Source organism: Nomascus leucogenys, chromosome 17, assembly GCF_006542625.1.
Source record: "Nomascus leucogenys isolate Asia chromosome 17, Asia_NLE_v1, whole genome shotgun sequence".
Lineage (NCBI taxonomy): Eukaryota > Metazoa > Chordata > Mammalia > Primates > Hylobatidae > Nomascus > Nomascus leucogenys.
The window spans coordinates 39222077-39243800 of NC_044397.1; the positions used below are offsets into that span (position 1 = coordinate 39222077).

Consider the following 21724-nt stretch of genomic DNA (forward strand, 5'->3'; position numbering starts at 1 on the left):
CACACATACGCTAAAAAGACACACACAGGCAGAAATTCACACCCATGGGCCGGGCGTGGTGGCTCATGCCTGTAATCCCAGCACTTTGGGAGGCCAAGGCAGGCAGATCATGAAGTCAGGAGTTCGAAACCAGCCTGACCAACATGGTGAAACCCCATCTCTACCAAAAATACAAAAATTAGCCGGGCATGGTGGCGGGCGCCTGTAATCCCAGCTACTCGGGATGCTGGGATGCTTGAACCCGGGAGGCAGAGGTTGCAGTGAGCCAAGATAGCACCACTGCACTCCAGCCTGGGTGACAGAGCAAGCCTTCATCTCAAAAAAAAAAGACACACAGGCAGAAATTCACACTCATGGGCCAGGCGCGGTGGCTCACGCCTGTAATCCCAACACGTTGGGAGGCCGAAGCAGGAGAATCACCTGAGGTCTGGAGTTCAAGACCAGCCTGGGCAACATGGTGAAACCCCATCTCTACACAAAATTTAAAAATTAGCTGGGCATGAGATGGACCAAGAGACACAGAGAGAGACACACAGAAAGATACAGAGAGTCACAGACTGTCAGAGACACACACAGAGGGGGAGAGAGCAAGAAACAGGGAGATAGAGGCCAGGTGCAGTGGCTTGCACCTGCAATCCTAACATTTTCGGAGGCTGAGGCAGGAGGATCGCTTGAGAACAGGAGTTTGAGACCAGCCTGGACAACAGAACGAGACTCCATCTCTAAAAAAATTTTTTTAATTAGCTGAGTGTGGTGGCACGCACCTGTAATCCCAGTGTTTTGGGAGGCCAAAACGGGAGGATTTCTTTTTTTTTTTTTTTTTTTTTGAGACAGAGTCTCGCTCTGTCACCCAGGCTGGAGTGCAGTGGCGTGATCTCGGCTTGCTGCAACCTCTGCCTCCTGAGTTCAAGCGATTATCCTGCCTCAGCCTCCCGAGTAGCTGGGATTACAAGCGCCTGCTACCACACCTGGCTAATTTTTGTATTTTTAGTAGAGATGGGGTTTCACCATGTTGGCCAGGCTGGTCTCAAACTCGTGACCTCATGATCCATCCACCTCGGCCTCCCAAAGTGCTGGGATTACAGGCGTGAGCCAATGCGCCCGCTGCACTCCAGCCTGGGGGACAGAGCAAGACCCTGTCTGTAAAAACAATAAATAGGCCAGGCGTGGTGGCTCACATCTGTAATCCCAGCACTTTGGGAGCCCAAGGTGGGTGGATCACCTTCCTTAGGTCAGGAGTTCGAGACCAGCCTGGCCAACATGGTGAAACTCCCTCTACTAAAAATACAAAAATTTGCCGGGTGTGGTGGTGGGTGCCTATAGTCTCAGCTACTTGGGAGGCTGAGGCAGGAGAATCGCTTGAGCCCAGAAGGCGGAGTTTGCAGTGAGCCAAGATCACACCACTGCACTACAGCCTGGGTGACAGAGCGAGACTCTGTCTCAAAACAAAACAAACCAAAAAAAAAAAAATTAATAATAATAATTATTATTATTTAATTAATAGCTCGATGGCCTTGGGCAGCTGTTTAATGGTCAATAGCACAAGGAAGTCCACCCACTTGTGGGATGTGGCTTTATTGACCTCAGGTGCCAGAGCATGCTGGACTCCACAGAGAACTGTCTCACTCAGTCCTCACGTCTGTGTGGATGGCAGCCATGGTGTCCACCCCAGGGCTGGGCACAGGAGCAGCGCTGGGCAGGAGTGGGCTCTGGTCCCTCTGCCTGTGCTATGAGCCGTTCTCTGCTCCCCTTGATGCCAGGAGCCTCATCTGTACAGTGGGGTGATGAGACCCCCAGGGCTGGGGTGGAGCAGGGCTGTCCTTCCTTCTCCCACCCTTCAGCACCCTCTCCATCCACAGCCTCTGACACTTGTGCTGTCCACTCCTCCACCTGTCTTTGGTCACTTGTTCCATCTGCCCTGCCCTCGTGGCCTCTGCAGGGGTCTCTCTGTCCCTGCCCTGCCCACCTATGTCCTGCGTCCTTTGCCTCTGTGTCCATCTGTCTCATCCTCTGGGACTCTTGCCGTCTGACCCTCTGTCTCTATTCCTCGCCCGGTTTTTTTTTTTTTTTTTTTTTTTTGAGACAGGGTCTCACTCGGTCCAGAGGTGAAGTTGGATTTGAACCCAGACCCCCAAAGCCTGGTTTCCTCGCTGGGACTCCCTGCCTGGCTCCTCCTCACACAATGGGAACAAATCTGCATCCGTTTCCCTCCAGCCCCAGACTATGCACCTGGATAGGGGTTTACCTGCTGTTCTTTCCCCCCTTTTTTTTAAATTTTTTTGAGACAGGGTCTCACCCGGTCACCCAGGCTGGAGTGCAGTGGTGCAATCTCAGCTCACTGCAACCTCTGCCTCCCAGGCTCAAACGATCCTCCCACCTCAGGCTCCGGAGTTAGCTGGAACCCCAGGTGCGTGCCACCACGCCTAGCTAATCTTTGTATTTTTTTTTGTAGAGACAAGGTCTCACTATGTTGTCTAGGCTGGTCTTGAACTCCTGGCCTTAAGCGATCCTCCATCCTCAGCCTCCCAAAGTGCAGGAATTACAGGCGTGAGGCCACCGCGCCTGGTCCCATTGAACCCGGTGTCTATCCCACCTACTGGAGACACCAGGGAAGAGCATGACAGTCCGCCACCTATATATCTGGCATTTCAGAACCTTGGTCTCCAGTCCTGGATGCCTCTAGGCCTGGGACCCTGGCTCTGGGGTCTTACTCTCAGCTTGGGGCTAGGTTTCTCTTTTAGCCTTGGCCGCGGTGTCCTGGCCAGGCCAGAAGAGGTGGCCGTGGAGCCGAGCGGCTAGGCCCGCTGCTGCCACCTCGTGGACAAGGAGGGTAGCACATGCTCCAGGGACTGGTTCTGAGAGATCCTGCAGGCGTCCGTGTCAGGAGCTCACCCTGCCTCCCTCTGTGGCCGGACTAGGACTGAAGCTAGGGCCATCAGACGCCAAGACCTGTGCCTGTGCAAGGAACCGCCACCCTCTGTTGTTCCATCCAGCAATGCCAAATGCACTGGATTCAGGACCACGTTTCCTTCCCACGGTAACCGGTAAGAAGACAGAGGCTCACAGAGGTGAAGCTGGATTTGAACCCAGACCCCAAAGCCTGGCTTCCTCTCTGGGACCCCCTGCCTGGCTCCTCCTTACACAATGGGAACAAGCCTGCATCAGTTTCCCTCCAGCCCCAGACTATGCACCTGGACAGGAGTTACCTGCTGTTCTTTTTCTTTCTTTTTTTCTTATTTTTTTTAGATGGGGTCTTGCTCTGTTGCCCAGGCTGGAGAGCAGTGGAGCAATCTTGGCTCACTGCAACCTCTGTCTCCTGGGTTCAAGCGATTCTCCTGCCTCAGCCTCCTGAGTAGTTGGGATTACAGGCACCTGCCACCACGCCCGGCTAATTTTTTGTACTTTTAGTAGAGGCAGGGTTTCACTATGTTGGCCAGGCTGGTCTCAAACTCCCGGATTCAAGTGATCTACCTGCTCGGCCTCCCAAAGTGCTGGGATTACACTGCACCCAGTCTGTTCTGGTTTTTTTGTTTTTTGTTTTTTATTTTTATTTTTTGACAGGGTCTTGCTCTGTCACCTATGCTAGAGTGCAGTGGCAAGATCATAGCTCACTGCAGCCTCCAACTCTCGGGCTCAAGTGATCCTTCCACCTCTGCCTCGCCTGTAGGTGGGACTACAGGTGCACGCCACCATGCCTGGCTCATTTTAAAACTTTGTAGTGATGGGGTCTCACTGTATTGCCCAGGCTGGTCTTGAACTCCTGGGCTCAAGCGATCCTCCCACCTTAGCCTCCCAAAGTGCTGGGATTACAGGCATGAGCCATCTCACCCAGACTACCTGCTCTGTTCTAGCTCCCTGCTTCCTTCACGGGCCTGGGCACTGGTAGGTACTGGAGGGAAATGGTCTGTGAAAGGGCCTCATATGCAAAACGATCTTACAGACAGAAGCCTGGTCTTTTTTTTTTTGGAGAAGGAATGTCATTCTGTCACCCAGGCTGGAGTGCAGTAGCGTGATCTTGGCTCACCTCTGCATCTGCCTCCTGGGTTCCAGCGATTCTCCGGCCTCAGCCTCCCTAGTAGCTGGGATCACAGGCACCTGCCACCACACCCAGCTAATATTTGTATTTTTAGTAGAGACTGGGTTTCACGATGTTGGCCAGGTTGGTCTCGAACTCCTGACCTCAGGTGATCCACCTGCCTCAGTTTCCCAAAGTGTTGGGATTACAGGCGTGAGCTATGGCACCCAGCCAATAAGTCTGGTCTTGCACAGCTGGGAGGGGGTAGATCTCTGCACTGTTTTGTCCAGACCCAGGGCTTGCCCGTCATAGGGAACGAGGATGCGTGTTCCAGCAAGACAATGAGAGGCAGCCCTCCAGAACAGGCAAGAACGCTATATATAGCGTCTCAGCCTATAATTTGTGTGATAGCATCAAGGTCGACACGCTCTTACCCTAGGGACAATAAATAAAGTAGGGGTCCGGCAGGGTGGCTCACACCTGTAATCCCAGCACTTTGGGAGGCTGAGGCAGGAGGATCGAGCCCAGGAGTTCAAGACCAGCCTGGCCAACATGGCAAGACCCGGTCTCTACAAAAAAATTATAGAACTTAGCCGGGCATGGTGGTGCACCAGGAGCTATGATCGCGCCACTGCACTCCAGCCTGGGGTGACAGAGCGAGCCCATACCCAGGATGTTTTCTGGAATAGATGAGAAAAAGGCAGTGGAGCAATCAAGGGGACTTGCCCCATAACCAAAAAGGAGAGGAGTTTCACTTCCCCTGGGAAGGGATCTAAACTGGTGATTGGGGGTCAGGTCTTTCCAAAGGCCACCGATAACGCATTGGGTTGCTGGTCTATTTTCTCTTTGTTCACCCCAGCTGGGATCAGATCATTGCACATTTGTCTCCAGGTAACAATAACTAGGTGTTGTAGGCCTCCCTTCTTGAGCCCTACAGACTTGCTTCGCCCTTTTCCCTTTGGTTAACAACTGGCCCTGGTCTTTATCTCTTTCCTTCCCTCCCCGCCTCCCTTCTTCCCTCCCTCCCTCCCTCCTCCCTTCCCTCCCTCTTTCCCTTTCTTCCTCCCTCCCTCCTTCCTTCCCTCCTTTCCCTTTCTCCCTCCCTCCCTCCTTCCCTCCCTCCCTCCCTTCCTCTTTCCCTCCCTCTTTCCCTCCCTCCTTCCTTCCCTCTCTCCCTCTGCCTCCCTCCTTCCTTCCCTCCCTGCCTCCTTCCCTCCTCTCCTTCCCTCATTCCCTCCCTTCCTCCCTTCCTTCCTTCCCTCCATCTTTACCTTCCTCCCTCCCTCCCCTTCCTTCCTTCCTTATTTTTCTTTCTTTCTTTTTTCTTTCTCCTTCCTTCTTCTTTCACTCTTTCCTTCTTTCTTTCTTTCTCTTTCTCTCTCTTTCTTTCTCTCTTTTCCCTCCCCACCCTCCTTTACTTTCCTTTTTTTTAGAGACAGGGTCTCACTCTGTCACCCAGGCTGCAGTGCACTGCTGTGATCTCAGCTCATTGCAGCCTCAGCCTTCTGGGCTCAAGCAATTCTCCCACTTCAGCCTCCAGAGTAGCTGGGGCAACGGGTATGCACCACTGTGCCCAGCTAATTTTCTTTATTTTTTTGCAGAGATAGGGGTCTCACTCCATTGCCCAGGCTGGTCTTGAACTCCTGGACCCAAGCGATCCTCAGGTCTCAGCCTCCCAAAATGCTGGGATTACAGAGCTAATGCACCTAAGCCTTCCCTTTTTAAAATTTGTTTTTTAAACCCATATCCCTAAAGTTGCCTGGGACATCCTTCCCTTTTAAGAGCAGAACTGCTCCTGCCACAGAAAACAGAAGCCCAACGCTTGCAGCCATCAGCAGAATTATAGGAGAGAGGAAAAACTTTTAAAGAGCTGCCAAGAGAAAGTTTAACCACAAGGGGGGTGCGACTGTGAGACAGACACTGGTGGAATGGTATTAGGTTGGCACAAAAGTAATTGTGGTTTTTACCATTACTTTCAATGCACGGCTGTGCCTGTAAATCCCAGCTACGCGGGAGGCTGACGTTTGAACCTGGGAGGTGGAGGTTGCAGTGAGCCGAGATCATGCCACTGAACTGCAGCCTGGGCGACAGAATGACACCCTGTCTCAAAAAAAAAAAAAAAAAAAAAAAAGACAGCAAACTAGACAATTCCTGTTTAGTTGCATAAATTCTAGTGCACTTATGTTTTTTTTTCCCCACAACTCAATCGTTTTTAGTATATTACATTTTTTTTTAGGCTGTGATATAAATAACAAATGCTGGCAAGGATGTGGAGGGAACCCTTGTACCCTATTGGTGGGAACATAAATTACTACACCCACTATGGAACATGGTTTGGAGGTTCCTCACAAAACTAAAAATTGAGCTACCATATGATCCAGCAATCCCACTGCCAGGTATATACCCCAAAGAAAGGAAATTTGTACCTCGAAGAGATACCTGCACTGCCATGTTTATTGCGCCACTGTTCACAATAGCCAAGATTTGGAAGAAATCTAAGTGTCCATCAACAGAAGAACGGGAAAAAAAATGTGGTATTTATACACAAAGGAGTACTATTCAGCCATCCAAAAAGAATGAGATCCTGCCATTTGCAACGACATGGATGGAACTGGAGATTATGTTAAGTGAAATAAACCAGGCACAAAAACACAAACATCGGCCGGGCGCGGTGGCTCACACCTGTAATCTCAGCACTTTGGGAGGCCGAGGCAGGTGGATCACGAGGTCAGGAGATCGAGACCATCCTGGCTAACGTGGTGAAATCCCGTCTCTACTAAAAATACAAAAAATTAGCTGGGTGTGGTGGCGCACCTTTGTAGTCCCAGCTACTCAGGAGGCTGGGACAGGAGAATGGCGTGAACCCAGGAGGCGGAGCTTGCAGTGAGCCGAGATCGTGCCACTGCACTCCAGCCTGGGCGACAGAGCGAGACTCTGTCTCAAAAAGAAAAAAAAAACAAAACAAACAAAAACATCGCATGTTCTCACTTATTTGTGGGATCTAAAAGTCAAAATAAGTGAACTCATGGACTTAGAGACTAGGAGGATGCTTACCGGAGGCTGGTAGTAGAGGCTTGTGGGGGGAGGTGGGGATGGTTAACGAGTACAAAAAAACGTACAGCCAGCCGGGTGCGGTGGCTCAAGCCTGTAATCCTAGCACTTTGGGAGGCTGAGGGGTGGGTGGATCACGAGGTCAGGAGTTTGAGATCAGCCTGGCCAACATAGTGAAACCCTGTCTCTACTAAAAATACCAAAATTAGCCGGGCGTGGTGGCGCGTGCCTGTAGTCCCAGCTACTCGGGAGACTGAGGCAGAAGAATCGCTTGTACCGGGGAGGCAGAGGTTGTGGTGCGTGGAGATGGCGCCACTGCACTCCTGCCTGGGCAACAAGATCCAAACTCTGTCTCCAAAAAAAAAAAAAAAAAGTAGAATGGGCTGGTGGTGGCTCAAGTCTATAATCCCAGCACTTTGGGAGGGGGAGGCTGGTGGATCGCCTGAGGTCAGGAGTTTGAGACCAGCCAGGCCAACATGGCGAAACCCCATCTCTACTAAAAATACAAAAAATTAGTCGGGCATGGTGGCGCGCACCTGTAGTCCCAGCTACTCAGGAGGCTGAGGCAGAAGAATCATTTGAACCCAGGAGGTGGAGACTGCAGTGACCTGAGATCACACCACTGCACTCCAGCCTGGGCAACAAGATCGAAACTCTGTCTCAAAAAATAAAAAGGCCGGGCGCGGTGGCTCACGCCTGTATTTCCAGCACCTTGGGGGGCCAAGGCGGGCGGATCACAAGGTCAGGAGATCGAGACCATCCTGGCTAACATGGTGAAACCCCGTCTCTACTAAAAATACAAAAAAAAATTAGCCGGGTTTGGTGACGGGCGCCTGTAGTCCCAGCTATTCGGGAGGCTGAGGCAGGAGAATCACTTGAACTCAGGAGGTGGAGGTTGCAGTGAGCCGAGATCGCACCACTGCACTCCAGCTTGGGTGACAGAGCTAGACTCTGCCTCAGAAAAAAAAAAAAAAAAAAATGAATAAGTGAATAAGACCTACTATTTCATAGCACAACAGGGTGACTATAGTCAATCATATCTTAATTGTATATTTTAAAAATAACTTAATGTAATTGGATTGTTTGTAACTCAAAGGATAAATGCCTGGGGGGGATGGATGCCCGTTCTCCATAATGAACTTATTTCATATTACATGCCTGTATCAAAACATTACATGTAGCCCATAAATATACACATCTGCTATGCACACACACACACACAATTTTTTTTTTTTTAGACAGTGTCCACTCTGGAGTGCTATGGCGCGATCTCGGTTCACCACAACCTCCACTTCCCAGGTTCAAGCGATTCCCCTGCCTCAGCCTCCTGAGTAGCTGGGATTACAGGCGCCCACCACCATGTCAGGCTAATTTTTGTATTTTTAGTAGAGACGAGGTTTCACCACGTTGGCCAGGCTGGTCTCAAACTCCTGGCCTCAAGTGATCTACTCGCCTCGGCAAAGTGCCAGGACAGGCATGAGCCACCGTGCCTGGCCCCACAAAATTTTTTTAATTTTAATGTTTAAATTAAAAAATTTTTTATTTTTATTTTTTGAGACAGAGTCTCGCTCTTGTTGCCCAGACTGGAGTACAGTGGTGCAATCTTGGCTCACTGCATCCTCCACCTCCTGGGTTCAAGCGATTCTCCTGCTTCAGCCTCCCGAGTAGCTGGGATGACAGGCAGGAACCACCACACCTGGCTAATTTTTGTATTTTTAGTTGAGACAGAGTTTCGCCATGTTGGTCAGGCTGGTCTCAAACTCCTGACCTCAGGTGATCTGCCCACCTCGGCCTCCCAAAGTACTGGGATTACAGGCGTGAACCACCACACCCAGGCCTGTTATATTGTATATATTTTATCACCGTTTTTTTAAAAAAAATTTTAGGCTAGGCCCAGGCTGGTCTTAAACTCCTGACCTCAAGCTATCTCCCCACCTTGGCCTCCCAGAGTGCTGGGATTACAAGCGTGACCACGGTACCCAGCCTCATACGTTCCTTGAAGCTGATTAAAGCTATCATTTTTCTTTTGAGACGGAATCTCACCCAGGCTGGGGTGCAGTGGCGGAATCTCAGCTCACGGCAACCTCCGCCTCCTGGGTTCAAGTGATTCTCCTGCCTCAGCCTCCCTAGTAGCTGGAACTGCGAGCCACCACGAACGGCTAATTTTTGTGTTTTTAGCAGAGATGGGATTTTGTCATGTTGGCCAGGCTGGTCTCAAACTGCTAACCTCAAGTGATCTATCCGCCTCAGCCTCCCAAAGTGCTGGGATTATGGGCATGAGTCACCTCGCCAAGCCTCTGGTGAGCATATTCTTAACTTCAAACAGAGTATAATGCATGAAAAAGACTTCTACCAATTCCAAGGAATCTAGGTGCAATTTAAAGAATTTCTGGGCTACCTGAAAAGCTCCTGTGACCCCCCGCCATCCCAATCTTGTTTAGAAGGACAAGCTCAGCCGCTTACCTCGTCTCCCATGGTGAAGAACAGGATATAGGTTATCTGCAGTGTCCAAACCGAGTACCGAAGAACCTGCCGCAGTGAAATAGTGTGCTTTGATTTGTATATTTAGTATTTTACAGAGTTACAGGGTGTTTACAGATGGGGAAGAGTAGATTATAATTTTAAGTACATAGTATTCATTATTTTTCTTTCATGACCAAAACATGCAAAAGGAAGACTTTTTTTTTTTTTTTTAGATGGAGTCTTGCTCTGTCGCCCAGGCTGGAGTGCAGTGGCGCAATCTCGGCTCACTGCAAGCTCCCCCTCTCGGGGTTCATGCGATTCTCCTGCCTCAGCCTCTCGAGTAGCTGGGACTACAGGCGCGCGTGCCACCACGCCAGGATAATTTTTGTATTTTTAGTAGAGATGGGGTTTCACCACGTTGGCCAGGATGGTCTTGATCTCCTGACCTCGTGATCGGCCCACCTCGGCCTCCCAAAGTGCTGGGATTACAGGCATGAGCCACCGCACCCAGTCCAGGAAAACTCTTAAGACTGGAAGTGTTCATGAGTCTGTCAACCTCACAAATGAGAAAGTGACTTAAAACATCTCAACACTGGCCTGGCGTGGTAGCTCATGCTTGTAATCCTAGCACTTTTGGAGGTCAAGGTGGGAAGATCTCTTGAGCTTAGGAGTTTGAGAACAGTCTGGGCAACATGGTGAAACCTCTACAAAAATTGAAATAGGCCAGGCACAGTGGCTCATGCCTGTCATCCCAGCACTTTGGGAGGCAGAGGCAGGCGGATCACCTGAGGTCAGGAGTTCGAGATTAGCCTGGGCAACACGGTGAAACCCTGTCTCTACTAAAAATGCAAAACTAGCTGGGCGTGGTGGCCCATGCCTGTAATCACAGCTACTCAGGAGGCTGAGGCAGGAGAATCGCTTGAACCTGGGAGGTGGAGGATGCGGTGAGCCGAGACGTGCCATTGCATTCCAGCCTGGGCAACAAGAGTAAATCTCCATCTCATCAAAATAAAAAAACAAAACAAAAAAAATCCAGATGTGGCCAGGGTCTGACTTCAGAAAAGCCCAGTGAGCCTGGCCCCAGTGACCTGCTCCCTGGGAAGTCTTCCTTCAGGTTTTAAGCTGTTTCACCACCCTATAGGCGAGGTCAACCCATGTTCTAGGTTAATCAGCTCTTCTTGTTCTAGACTTAATTTGTTAAGTAATGTCCTTCATTGAGAAAACCAGGCTATTCCCTAGAAATCACCAACTGAAAACAGATGTCAGGGCCAGGCATGGTGGCTTGTGCCTATAATCCCAGCAATTTGGGAGACTGAGGTGGGTGGATCACTTAAGGTCAGGAGTTTGAGACCAGCCTCGTCAATATGGTGAAACTCCATCTCTACTATGCAAAAATTAGCTGGGCATGGTGGTGGGTGCCTGTAATCCCTGATACTTGGGAGGCTGACAGGAGGATCACTTGAACCCGTGAGGCGGAGGCTGCAGTGAGCCAAGATCACGCCACTGCACTCCTGTCTGGGTGACAGAGGGAGACCCTGTATCTGAAACACCAGTCCTCTCTACCACCTACTCTTGGGTAGGAAGTAGTTGAAGCAGAAGAGTTACTCTAGGCACCCACCTGAACAGCCCCTGCCCACCTTACTAAAATTTAGTCGTGTTCCGGGGTCCTCCATCACCAGACAATGCTCCTACCTCAAGGTAGGCGAGGTCTCCTTGGCCACAGCCCCTTCCAAAGCCAGCCAGGACTTTGCCAAACACGCAGTTCGTGCCCCGCACCCTGCCCACTCAGCTCTTGTCCTAACACTACCCAACGCAACCTACAGCAGCCAACTCCCCAGTCAGGATCTGCTTGTCAGGAAGCAGCAGCCCTCCCAGCCATGAAGGGCACCGAGAATTTCGTTTACAAGCAGATGTTAAAAGAGGCCACATGTTGTGTAAATGCCTGATTTCTTCCATCTTGGGAAAAAAAAATTATGTTCCTTTACCTAACCCAAAACAGCCAGACTTTCAAGGTTTCTGCCTGGTTGGGAAAAGGACATTTTTAGCAAGTGAGGGGAAAAAATTGGCATCCTATTTCTAATCATCACCAGCTTTTAAAATAACTTCACTCATCCCAGAATTAAAATGACAGGGACTCTTCCATTTCAATGGTACTTCCCAAATTTAAAATTGTTACATTCCATGAGCAGCTAAAAAGAACTCAAAAATAAAGGCAAGCATTAAATATTACGTAAGGTTTTCTTTTATTTAAAAGATCATTCACAAAATACCATATCCATAGATTTACTTTCTGTCATATAGCTGAATGTGTTAAGTGTTTGGAATTCCATTCTTACATTTAAAAGTCAACTGGATTGCCCAGAAGTTTAGATGCATTTGTTTTGTTCTTTATCTTATCCACATTGAAGATGTAAGTAGGTCATCTGAAAGCATCGGGTTTGATTACAACCACATAATGCATGTCTTTCTGAAGTTAAGTATTGGTGTTACACAAATGGTTCTTATCTCAGAAGCAGAGAAGCTGACAGGTGTAAGGAAGGAGAGAGAGTTCTGTGGATTGCTGAGGCCTTGTAACAAGACACAGTAGGAAAAGCCCAGGATGACGGCTGGTGACCAAATACTAAGCACATTCTGCTGGGCACCCCAGGCCACCCTGGCCCTGCCATCACCTGGCGAGCGCCTCTTTCCCAGGCTCCTGCTGCCGGCCGCCCCCAAACTGCTCCCCACAGGACAGACTGGGACTTGGGTACTGAAGGATTTTTCATCTGTTCACACGCAGGTGTTCAAGCTCAAAAGCCTAACCCCTAGCACTCCCACGTAAGTGCTGAACCCTGCACATGGGAACAATCGTGTGTCCCCAAGATGTGGCCGCAGACCTAGACAGCTGCAGTCCTCTACTGCTATCTGAAGGTTCCTGACAGCTCTGCATAGTACAATTTAATTTATCAAAGGAAATGAGTAAAGTGCCAGATTCTAGACCCATTTTGGCTCTGAACTGAAGGGGAGGTGGGAAGCACAGTATCTCATTATGTTGCCTATACTAGGAACAGATCCACACAACACACAGGCAACAGGGATGGGGGGAAACGCCGCATCAGCGCCGCAGTCAGCCCAGCGCAGCGCCAGCACTACCTCCTCCACCCCCAAAGTGCCTTGGCCCAGCAGAAAAGAAACCAGCTGGCCGTTCACTGCACCCGGCCAGAGGCGGGAGCCTCCACCATGCACGGTGAAAGGAGTGAACTAGCTGGGACACCGCCTCGAAAAAGCGGTAACAAACACGTGTGAATCCATGCGAGCATTCACTGCATCTTCTCCGTGGACTCCCTACCGCTCTTCCATGGCCCCCACTTTCAGCCTCACTGTTTCTCGTGTGAGCCTATCTGCTTGGACAGTCCACTTGGGAGGGGGTCATGGAGCCAGGACTCCCTCTAAATAGGAATGGAAAGGACCCTGCAGATATTTTTATCCTAGTTGTGAAAACAAGGTGCCTCCGATTCTCTATATCCATCACAGCTGAATACCAACAAGGTCCCTCCCGTTCCCTCTGTCAGTGACTCTGGTTTTTGTCGGAAGCCCCAGCAATACAGAACTCAACATGCAGGTCGGAAGAGAAGCACTGAGGAAATGAAAGGAAACGCCTGGAGTTGGGCCAGTGTCTAAAGTAAAAAGAGAAAGCAAAAGAAAAATGTCGCAGCACCGCAGCCCAAACGCCCCCCACCCAAGGGGGCCACCTCCGCTCCTCCGAGGAACCCCATGTGCTGCTGGGAAAACAAGGAGCAGGAGGAAAAGGACAGAAGGAAAATGGGGAAGCAGCGGAAGAAAGAAAAAAACGCACAAACAGGCACTAGATAGATACAGCAAAGCCCAGAATGTACTAAAAACCACTTGTTAACAGCTGACATGCACTCACAAGCTGTGTTTCCGCTGTGAGGAGGCCAATGGCAGGCGCAGGAGTAGCGGCTGCAGGACGGCTGCCCAGGGACTCACCAGGCTGTGGTCCTGCTCTAATCCCCCATGCCCCATTCCCTCCCAACCGCAGGCTCATTCTTGCTCCTTTTGAACGACTTCCTCTCTAGGCCTGGCACCCCCGAAGATAGCAGAGTTGGGATTGGCTACTTGATTGAGGGGCGTCGCGACTGTTCGAGGTTTAAGCTGGAGTCGTGGTCTCTGTGCTCTTTCCTCTAGGGGAGAAAAAGCAGAGTTTGTCAGAGTGTGGATCCCATTCCACATCCAGCAAAACGACCACGCTGATGTTGCTGTCAGCAAACCAGCCCACTTTTTAAAATTCACCTGGCCTGCTACCCCATCAGCAGATGCTCTAAAGACCAAGGTGAACTTGCTATTCCGGAGAACGTGGGGATCTATGCCGACAACTTTGTGTGCCGTAGGAAGGCCAAGTCCCCATGGGGTGTGAACTGGCCATGATCATCCCATCAGGACAAGATGCCCTCCACTGACACATGAGCCTGTACCTTCTGTGGGTTCTCTGAAATCCATGTTGGATCCGCGGAGGGGAGGGCCATCTCTGAAGCGGCTGCCCATGGGGGGGCCTGTTCGCCGATCACCTGGGCGACTCCCTCCCCTGCCCCCTAAGAAGTCATCCCTGAAGCCTGAGGAAGAAACAGGACACTGAATTACTTTTCAAACTATCATCTCCAAACTGCTTATAGAATAACGTTCTGGGAATTGTTTAATTTCAAATTCTTCAGTTTGTCCAGTATCTGAAGTCTCTCCAAAATAAAGTGTGTTAAAAGTGGGTCCAAATGCCAATGTGTGGAGTAATGACAGTGCTAACAGACTTCCCAAAGAAAAAGGAATCAAGATCTTAGGAGAGCAAACAAACGGGCTGTTTACATGCTCAGCTTGCAGGAAAAATAGAAAAATATTAATACCACGAAACTGTATTTTAATACGGTTTAAGAAAAACAAGAAAGCCTCAAAGCAGGTTGAACTCTATTTTCTAATAGAAATCTATACAGCTATTTTAAAAGATAAACCTGAAATTTAGAAGTATTTACAACTCAGAAAACAAAAATCACAAGAAAAAGCTATATGAAGACAAAATAAAAATACAAAGTCCTAATTTTCCTGTTTTGGCTGCATTTTAGGTAGGTGTGGGCCATTCTACAAGCAAAGCACCTGGGTGGTAAACAAAGCAGTTATCCAAAATTGGCCATGCCCTACACAGAGGGGCATAGGGCAGAGAGCACAGTGTCTTGCCCCCACTGGTGCCTCCTGTGGGGGCAAAGTGTTCTTTCCCCATTCATTTGTGTGCCTGCTAAGTGGGCTCTTGGCAGAAGTAAACTGCATCTCATTTAGAAATGCTGAATTCCCACTGGTGTGTAGGAGGAAAGAGTATTTTCTCAATGGTCTTAAGGGGCCTTTAGGTTTGTACTTAAGTGAAAGCTAAACTTTAACTGTATAACCTACTGATGTTAAAATTTGGTAAAAAGAGTGGTTCACGCCTGTAATCTCAGCACTTTGGGAGGCTGAGGTGGGAGGATCACTTGAGTATAGGAGTTCAGGACCAGGCTGGGCAACACAGTGAGACTCAGTCTCTACAAAAAACACAAAAATTAGATGGGCATCGTGGTGCATGCCTGGGGTTCCAGCTACTCATGAGGCTGAGGCAGGATAATCGCTCGAACCCGAAAGGTGGAGGGTGCAGTGAGCCGAGATAGTGACATTACACTCCAGCCTGGGTGATGAAGTGAGACTCTGTCTCAAGGAAAAAAAAAACTGGCGAAAAGAAGTTAAACCATAATTAAACAAATGAGCTTGCTGCTGTCGGTTGTGCACTCAGGGGTTGCCGCTGCTACTCTCTGCAAGAGTGGTGCCAAGGCCCCAAGCTTTCAGGGAGCTCGTCTTTGAGAAGAACCCTCAGAGCCCGCGGTATGCACTATACAGTCATCCTCATTATCCACAGATCCCATATTTGCAAATCCACCCAGTCGCTAAAATTCATGTGTAATTCCAAGCTGGATACCAGCACCATTTCTGCAGTCAGTCCTGGACCTGCACAGACGCGACGATCCCAGCTGAGGCAGAAAAAGACAATGCTCTGCCTGCTTCAGTTCTTAACTGTCAAGTCTTTTCACAATGTGTCGGGTGTTTTGCCCTTTGGGCTTTTTCTGGTGACATCGCTGTCTAAAGTTGGCCCCAGGTGCAGTGTGAAGTGCTGTCTGCTGTTCCTAAGTGCAGGCTGGCTGTCAGGTGTCTCACAGACAAAACCGGTGTGGGATGAGCTTTCTAACAGGCTGAAATGATGGCACTACAGACTACTTACTACAGCTGGCCCTGAGTTCAATGTTAACACTATTAAATGAATCAACACTAACATTAAATGAGGCGTCTTTAAAATCAAGGTCACACAGGCTGGGCGTGGTGGCTCACGCCTGTAATCCCAGCACTCTGGGAGGCAGAGGTGGGCGGATCACCTGATGTTGGGAGTTCGAGACCAGCCTGACCAACATGGAGAGACCCCGTCTCTACTAAAAATATAAAAATTAGCCGGGTGTGGTGGTGTGCACCTGTAATCCCAGCTACTTGGGAGGCGGAGGCAGGAGAATCGCTTGAACCCAGGAGGCAGAGGTTGCAGTCAACCGAAATCACGCCACTGCACTCCAGCCTGGGCAAAAGAGTGAGCCTCTGTCTCAAAAAAAAAAAAAAAAAAAAAAAAAAAAAGTCATATAAAGCAATGTTAGGTATGATCAGCTGATGAAAATGTTGTGATCCAAGGCGCACAGGAGCAGCACTGCACGGGCTCATTCAGTGTTATAGCAACTCCACAGAACCACCTCCAATGACGAGCGCCGACTGCATCACCCGTGGTGGGGGCCGATTTCTATTCTTTAAAGGTGGCAAGGGTTTTGGAAACCAATCAAGGGATCTCACACCCAGTTCAGAGACTGAGTTAAATAATCAACTTTAACAAACCAAGTAATGAAAACAAGTCTAAACAGATTTAGATCAGTAGGAGCACTGCTTTAGGGGAAATACACTGGGAGGCATATAGTCCAGTATAAGGTCCTTTACAAAGTCTTTTACCCACCACATTACACAGTTTAGTGAACAAGCCTAGTTAGTATTCAAACATTTAACTTCACGTTTCCCCCAAACTAAACTGTGAGGTGTACCTTTCCACGTGAGTACAAAGTAAATTTACACCCTTTATTATGAGATTAAATGATTTCGACCACCAATGTCTAGCATGAAACAAATAGCTCACACCACGCTGGTGAAGCAGATGAACAAGGATCTCTCATCAAATCTGTTGGTGGGGGCCAGACGCGGTGGCTCACGCCTGTAATCCCAGCACTTTGGGAGGCTGAGGCGGGTGGATCACGAGGTCAGGAGATCGAGACCATCCTGGCTAACATGATGAAACCCCGTCTCTACTAAAAATACAAAAAATTAGCCGGGCGTGGTGGTGGGCGCCTGTAGTCCCAGCTACTTGGGAGGCTGAGGCAGGAGAATGGCATGAACCCGGGACGCAGAGCTTGCAGTGAGCCGAGAGCACACCACTGCACTCCAGCCTGGGCAACAAAGCGAGACTCCGTCTCAAACAAAACAAAACAAAACAAAACAAAACAAAACAAAACAAAACAAATCTGTTGGTGGGTTTCTAGGAAGCAAACTATTCATGAGAATCTTCAGAGTTTTCTTTACAAAGCTTAGTTTAACACTGGCTATTTCTGATGATGAAATGTTTTTGCTTTCTTGGTACTTTTCTGTTGCTCTATTTTGTTTTTTACAATGAGCAGGTATCATTAAAAAAAAAAATAGCACCATCCTATTAAAAAGTAAAAAAGATCTACTCTCGCAAATAATGTATAAAGTATCAAATTAGCCATTACTCCATCGAGTGAGCCCACATTGGGTTTGAGATGTCACCAAACACTGCAGTTCCCACCAGAACTGGTGGTGGCCAGGCCATGGCCATGTTCACTGTGTTTCTGCTTGAGCGCCAGTGGCCAAGCTAAGCCAAGGGTAGAAAGACGTTAGCATGTGGGCAACTTCTATAGCACCTGCGAATACCAAACTGGCAGGGGGAAAAGGCTGTTCTCTGAGCTGCTGGTTGGCTCTGAGAAGACAGCTGCTGCACGTTTCAATCAGAGACTAGCTTATACATAAAATTACAGATTGACTCCACCATACTGCACTTTTATGAATAAGCTCATTTCTGACTGGCTACAGGACTTTTTAAGAACTATATTATTCAACAGATAGTCGTCATCTGTTCAGCCAAAGCTGAGTTTTTAAAAATCTCAGACTCACAAGACGGTGTGCACCAGTCCCTCCCATACTTACCCACTACCTTACACCAGTTTTGTTTTGATGCAGGGAGGGTGCTGGTGTTCTATACAGCACAGCATGAGAGCACATCCCAAGTTTGTGGGAAAGAGAACAAATTTTGTTTTTCTTTTCCTACCTTTCTGTTACAACTGAAGTTTTTATCATGTACACATACAAAAAATTATACTTTTGTAATTTAAAAACAGAAAGTAAAGATGAAACACATGCTGAAGATCACCCTGCAGAGCAGAGGCCTGGCGTGTGGACTGATGCTTTGTGCTACACCACCAGCTGGTCTGCCTGGGTTGGCTAAGAAAGAGAACGGTGAAGTGGATCATGTCCACCATCAAGGGACTGGACCTCCCCACAATCCTCCAAGAAAAAAAAAGGGCCATCAGGACTACCTTTCACCATGCAAGAGCCCAAACCTCTACCCTATGTTTTCCAGAAGGAACAGTACTTCCCTTGGTGCCATACACAAAACCAGAGGAGTTTCCCTGGGCTAGAGTCTGAGAAAGACTGCTGAGCGAGCTCAAGGACCCAGGCCTGTGCACATCCAAGGAACTGCAGGCTAACAAAGGTGACCACAGAAGGTGTGTGGGGCTCACCCGCCCACAGTGTGGAGCCTTCAAGTCCTGCCACCACAGGCTCTAACAGAGGCCTACTTGCATGCCTGGACACCTTGCAGGAGAGTTGTATTTGTTAAAGGAACTAAATAACTAGTCCGGCCAGGCGGGCTACTCATAAGAAACAGACAACAGCAGCAAGGCCCCTAGGAAAAATTAAGTGGTGATACTTTAAATACTGATACCAGAATTGAAGTCATCCCGGGAATCCCATCCACCTCTAGATTCTCGAGAGCTACCCATTCCTGAGGATAAACAAAAAAGATAAAATTGAGGTCGTGTCATTACCTTGCTGCGCAAACATGGAAAAATTCACTTGGAAGACATACAACTCATGTGATGGAAGGTTCAATGAAATCATTTTAAGAGTTTTTGCTTCCAACAGAAAAACAAAAAACAAAAAACACCAGGCTTGCAGAAGCATCAGTCATTCTTTCTAGGATTTTACGCAAACTTTTAAGAGCTCACGAGAACCTATCACACCTATGAGATAATCGAGTTCTACTAGGAACGTTCACGAGTTGGAATTGATAGGCATACTGCAAATCTTTATGATGTTCAGCTTTAGAAGAACCAATCACCTCTGTCATCTGGTCCACCTTTTCTGAATCCAAAGCCACCTTTATCTTGTTTTCTGCCTTCTGCAATGTCCACACGAAGTGACCGATCGCCCAACAGCTAATGATAAAGGGAAAATAGTGTAAGTACTGGAAAAGAAAACAATCTCAACTGCTATGACAGAGAAAACCTGAGGATACTTACTGCACCATCGTATGTCAAGGCTTCCTTAAGGGAATCCACTTCATCGAATTCTACATAGCAGAATCCTGGAAAAGAAAAGAAGACCCCGATTTCCTCAAGTAATTCTGGGTTAAAGATGTGGGAAGATCCTATTCACACTATTTCTCCACGTCACAACTACCATTCTGTTGTCTAGATGATGGCAGACTAGGAGAGCCTTTCAGTAGATAGAACCCTGACTGGCATTCCTCCCTCTCAATTCTATTTTATCAGTCAGAAAATGCTAACTGAACATGCACTGAAATAGCAGCTGCGTTTCTAGAAAGCTTTCTTCTTGAATGTTTTAACCATAATATTCAAACCTTTCTCAGGCCATCTGCAGAGCTCTTCTGACTTCTGAATGACTATTTAATCTAAGTGAGGATTAGATTTCATAGATTTCAAACTTGGTACCCAAAATGCTCTGAAGAAAGAGGCTTAAAGTGCCGATTTAACTTACTACTCAGGTAACTGATATAAAATTTGCTTCACAAAGCTGAAAATATATCCTTGGCAATCAGGGCATTCTTCTCTGAATGTTAATTAAAAGACAGGTGGCCTGGGTCCAAGTACGTGTTACTGACAACCTGTGTCCCTGATGCCAGGGGTCTGATACTGCCCCTTCCTTGCTCTCTGGAGTCTAAATCTAGTTCATTACTCCCCAGATGCCGGCACTGCACCCTGCATCCCCTCTCCCCCAGCATCCTTGCCCTGTGTAATAACTTAATAATCACACTTCATCTTTGAAGCCCACTAGACTGCAAGTGCCCTAAAGGCCTGAGTCCAAACTTTCCCTGTTTACCAACTGTGTGTTAAGAACATACTGCCTTGGCTGGAGGGATGTCCCCCTGGCTTTCCTCCCTAAGTGGATTCAATGTTGAGAATAATGGAGAAAACTACCCCCAACTTCACAGAAGCAACAGATGCCCAATCTCATCTTCTAGAGCTGCTCAAGTGAAGATGGTCCTCTATGAGCCAAACTCCAAAGCCTGTGGCGACTGACCCAGCCCAAAGGCTAGGCTCACCCACACACTCCAATCCAAAGTTTAATTCCTAATGCTTACTGGAGCTTAGTTTCACAAGTGTAACTGATAAATTTGTTTTCACTGTTTGATTACACACTACATGTGGCTTTAGATTCTGAAGTCAAAAAGAGTAAGAATGCCACCGACACACAAAACCACCCAGGTCAGCAAGGCCTTCTCGACTGTTGGCACAGCTCCCCACCACAAGTTACCCCATACTTGTCACAGATGTGCTTTTGGGTGGATTATGTGGGCCAAACATCCTGGGACCTAGCATCCTGCACTTACACAGCAGGCACACTTCCTTCAGGAAGCCCTGTAGGCAGGAGAATGCTGCTCGGATCCCTTCTTCTTCCTGCTCTTTGCTCCTGCACCCTACAGACACACGACCTATAGATACCATATCTGAAATCTCAGCCAGCCCTCCCAAGCACTCTCCAAATTTACAAATGCACACTGACAGCACTGGCTGCTTCTCTTCTGGGTTTTATGATAACTGGATGACACGATAACTACCAAGGAAAATCTATGAGTCATTCCAGGAGGAATGTGCCTAAGAGTCCTCGGCTCTATTCCTCTCTCTCCTGGGGAACTCCTTTACTGGCAGACAGGACTGCTGTAGAGGTCAGGCTCACAAACCTGGGCATATGCCATGTATTTCTATGAACTACACTGTACAAAACATTTTCCCCTAAGTGAACTGAAGACCTGTGAGTTGAAGAGTTATGTTTCTTTCGGCCACTTAGACCAGGCAAATGTTTAAAACATTTTCCTCATTAGAGCCTCTGGTTCACAAATCTATTTTTATTTAGAACCCCTTCCCATCCTCCCCCACCCTTTACAGTAATATACAATAAGAATCCCCCAAACTCACCTTTAAATTTATCTGTGTCTTTGTCTCTGACTAGCCGTACACTCCTTATGCTGAGATCCTTAAAGATAGCATCTATGTCACCCTGAACCGTATTAAAAGGTAGATTTCCTACGTATGCTGTGTAGGGGGGCTCTGTGGGCAACTCCTTCTGGCTACGGGAACCATGGCCACCAGCACTCCCGCGGGACCTAGGAGGGGAGACAAATAGGATTCAAGTGTGCCCAGAGTGGAATAAGCAAAACAAGTAAAGCATTCTTCCGCTGAGCTATGCCGCCAGCGCCCCAGGTGAGGCACTCTGCTCGAATGTACCACAAGACTGTTACAGAGAATGGCTGGAGAAAGAAAAAAAAAAAGGAAAAGAAAATTTTTTTGAGACAGACTGTCACTCTGTTGCCCAGGCTGGAGTGCAGTGGCACAATCTCGGCTCACTGGAACCTCTGCTTCCTGGGTTCAAGAGATTCTCCTGTCTCAGCCTTCTAAGGATGCTGAGATTACAGGCATGCGCCACTACACCTGGCTAATTTGCATATTTTTAGTAGAAACAGGGTTTCACCATGTTGGCCAAGCTGGTCTCCAACTCCTGACCTCAGGTGAT

The 21724-nt window shown here is 48.4% G+C and overlaps 1 protein-coding gene across 1 annotated transcript; it reads right to left on the reverse strand.

Moving 5' to 3' along the window:
* Nucleotides 1-11748: 11748 nt before the first annotated feature.
* LOC115830813 (eukaryotic translation initiation factor 4H) lies at nucleotides 11749-21334 on the reverse strand (the record flags this gene model as incomplete). Its single annotated transcript, XM_030795600.1, has 6 exons — nucleotides 11749-13710; nucleotides 14002-14139; nucleotides 18636-18695; nucleotides 19032-19128; nucleotides 19213-19277; nucleotides 21130-21334. Coding segments are annotated over 6 exons (705 nt in total), but the record flags the coding sequence as incomplete, so codon positions are not given.
* Nucleotides 21335-21724: the final 390 nt, after the last annotated feature.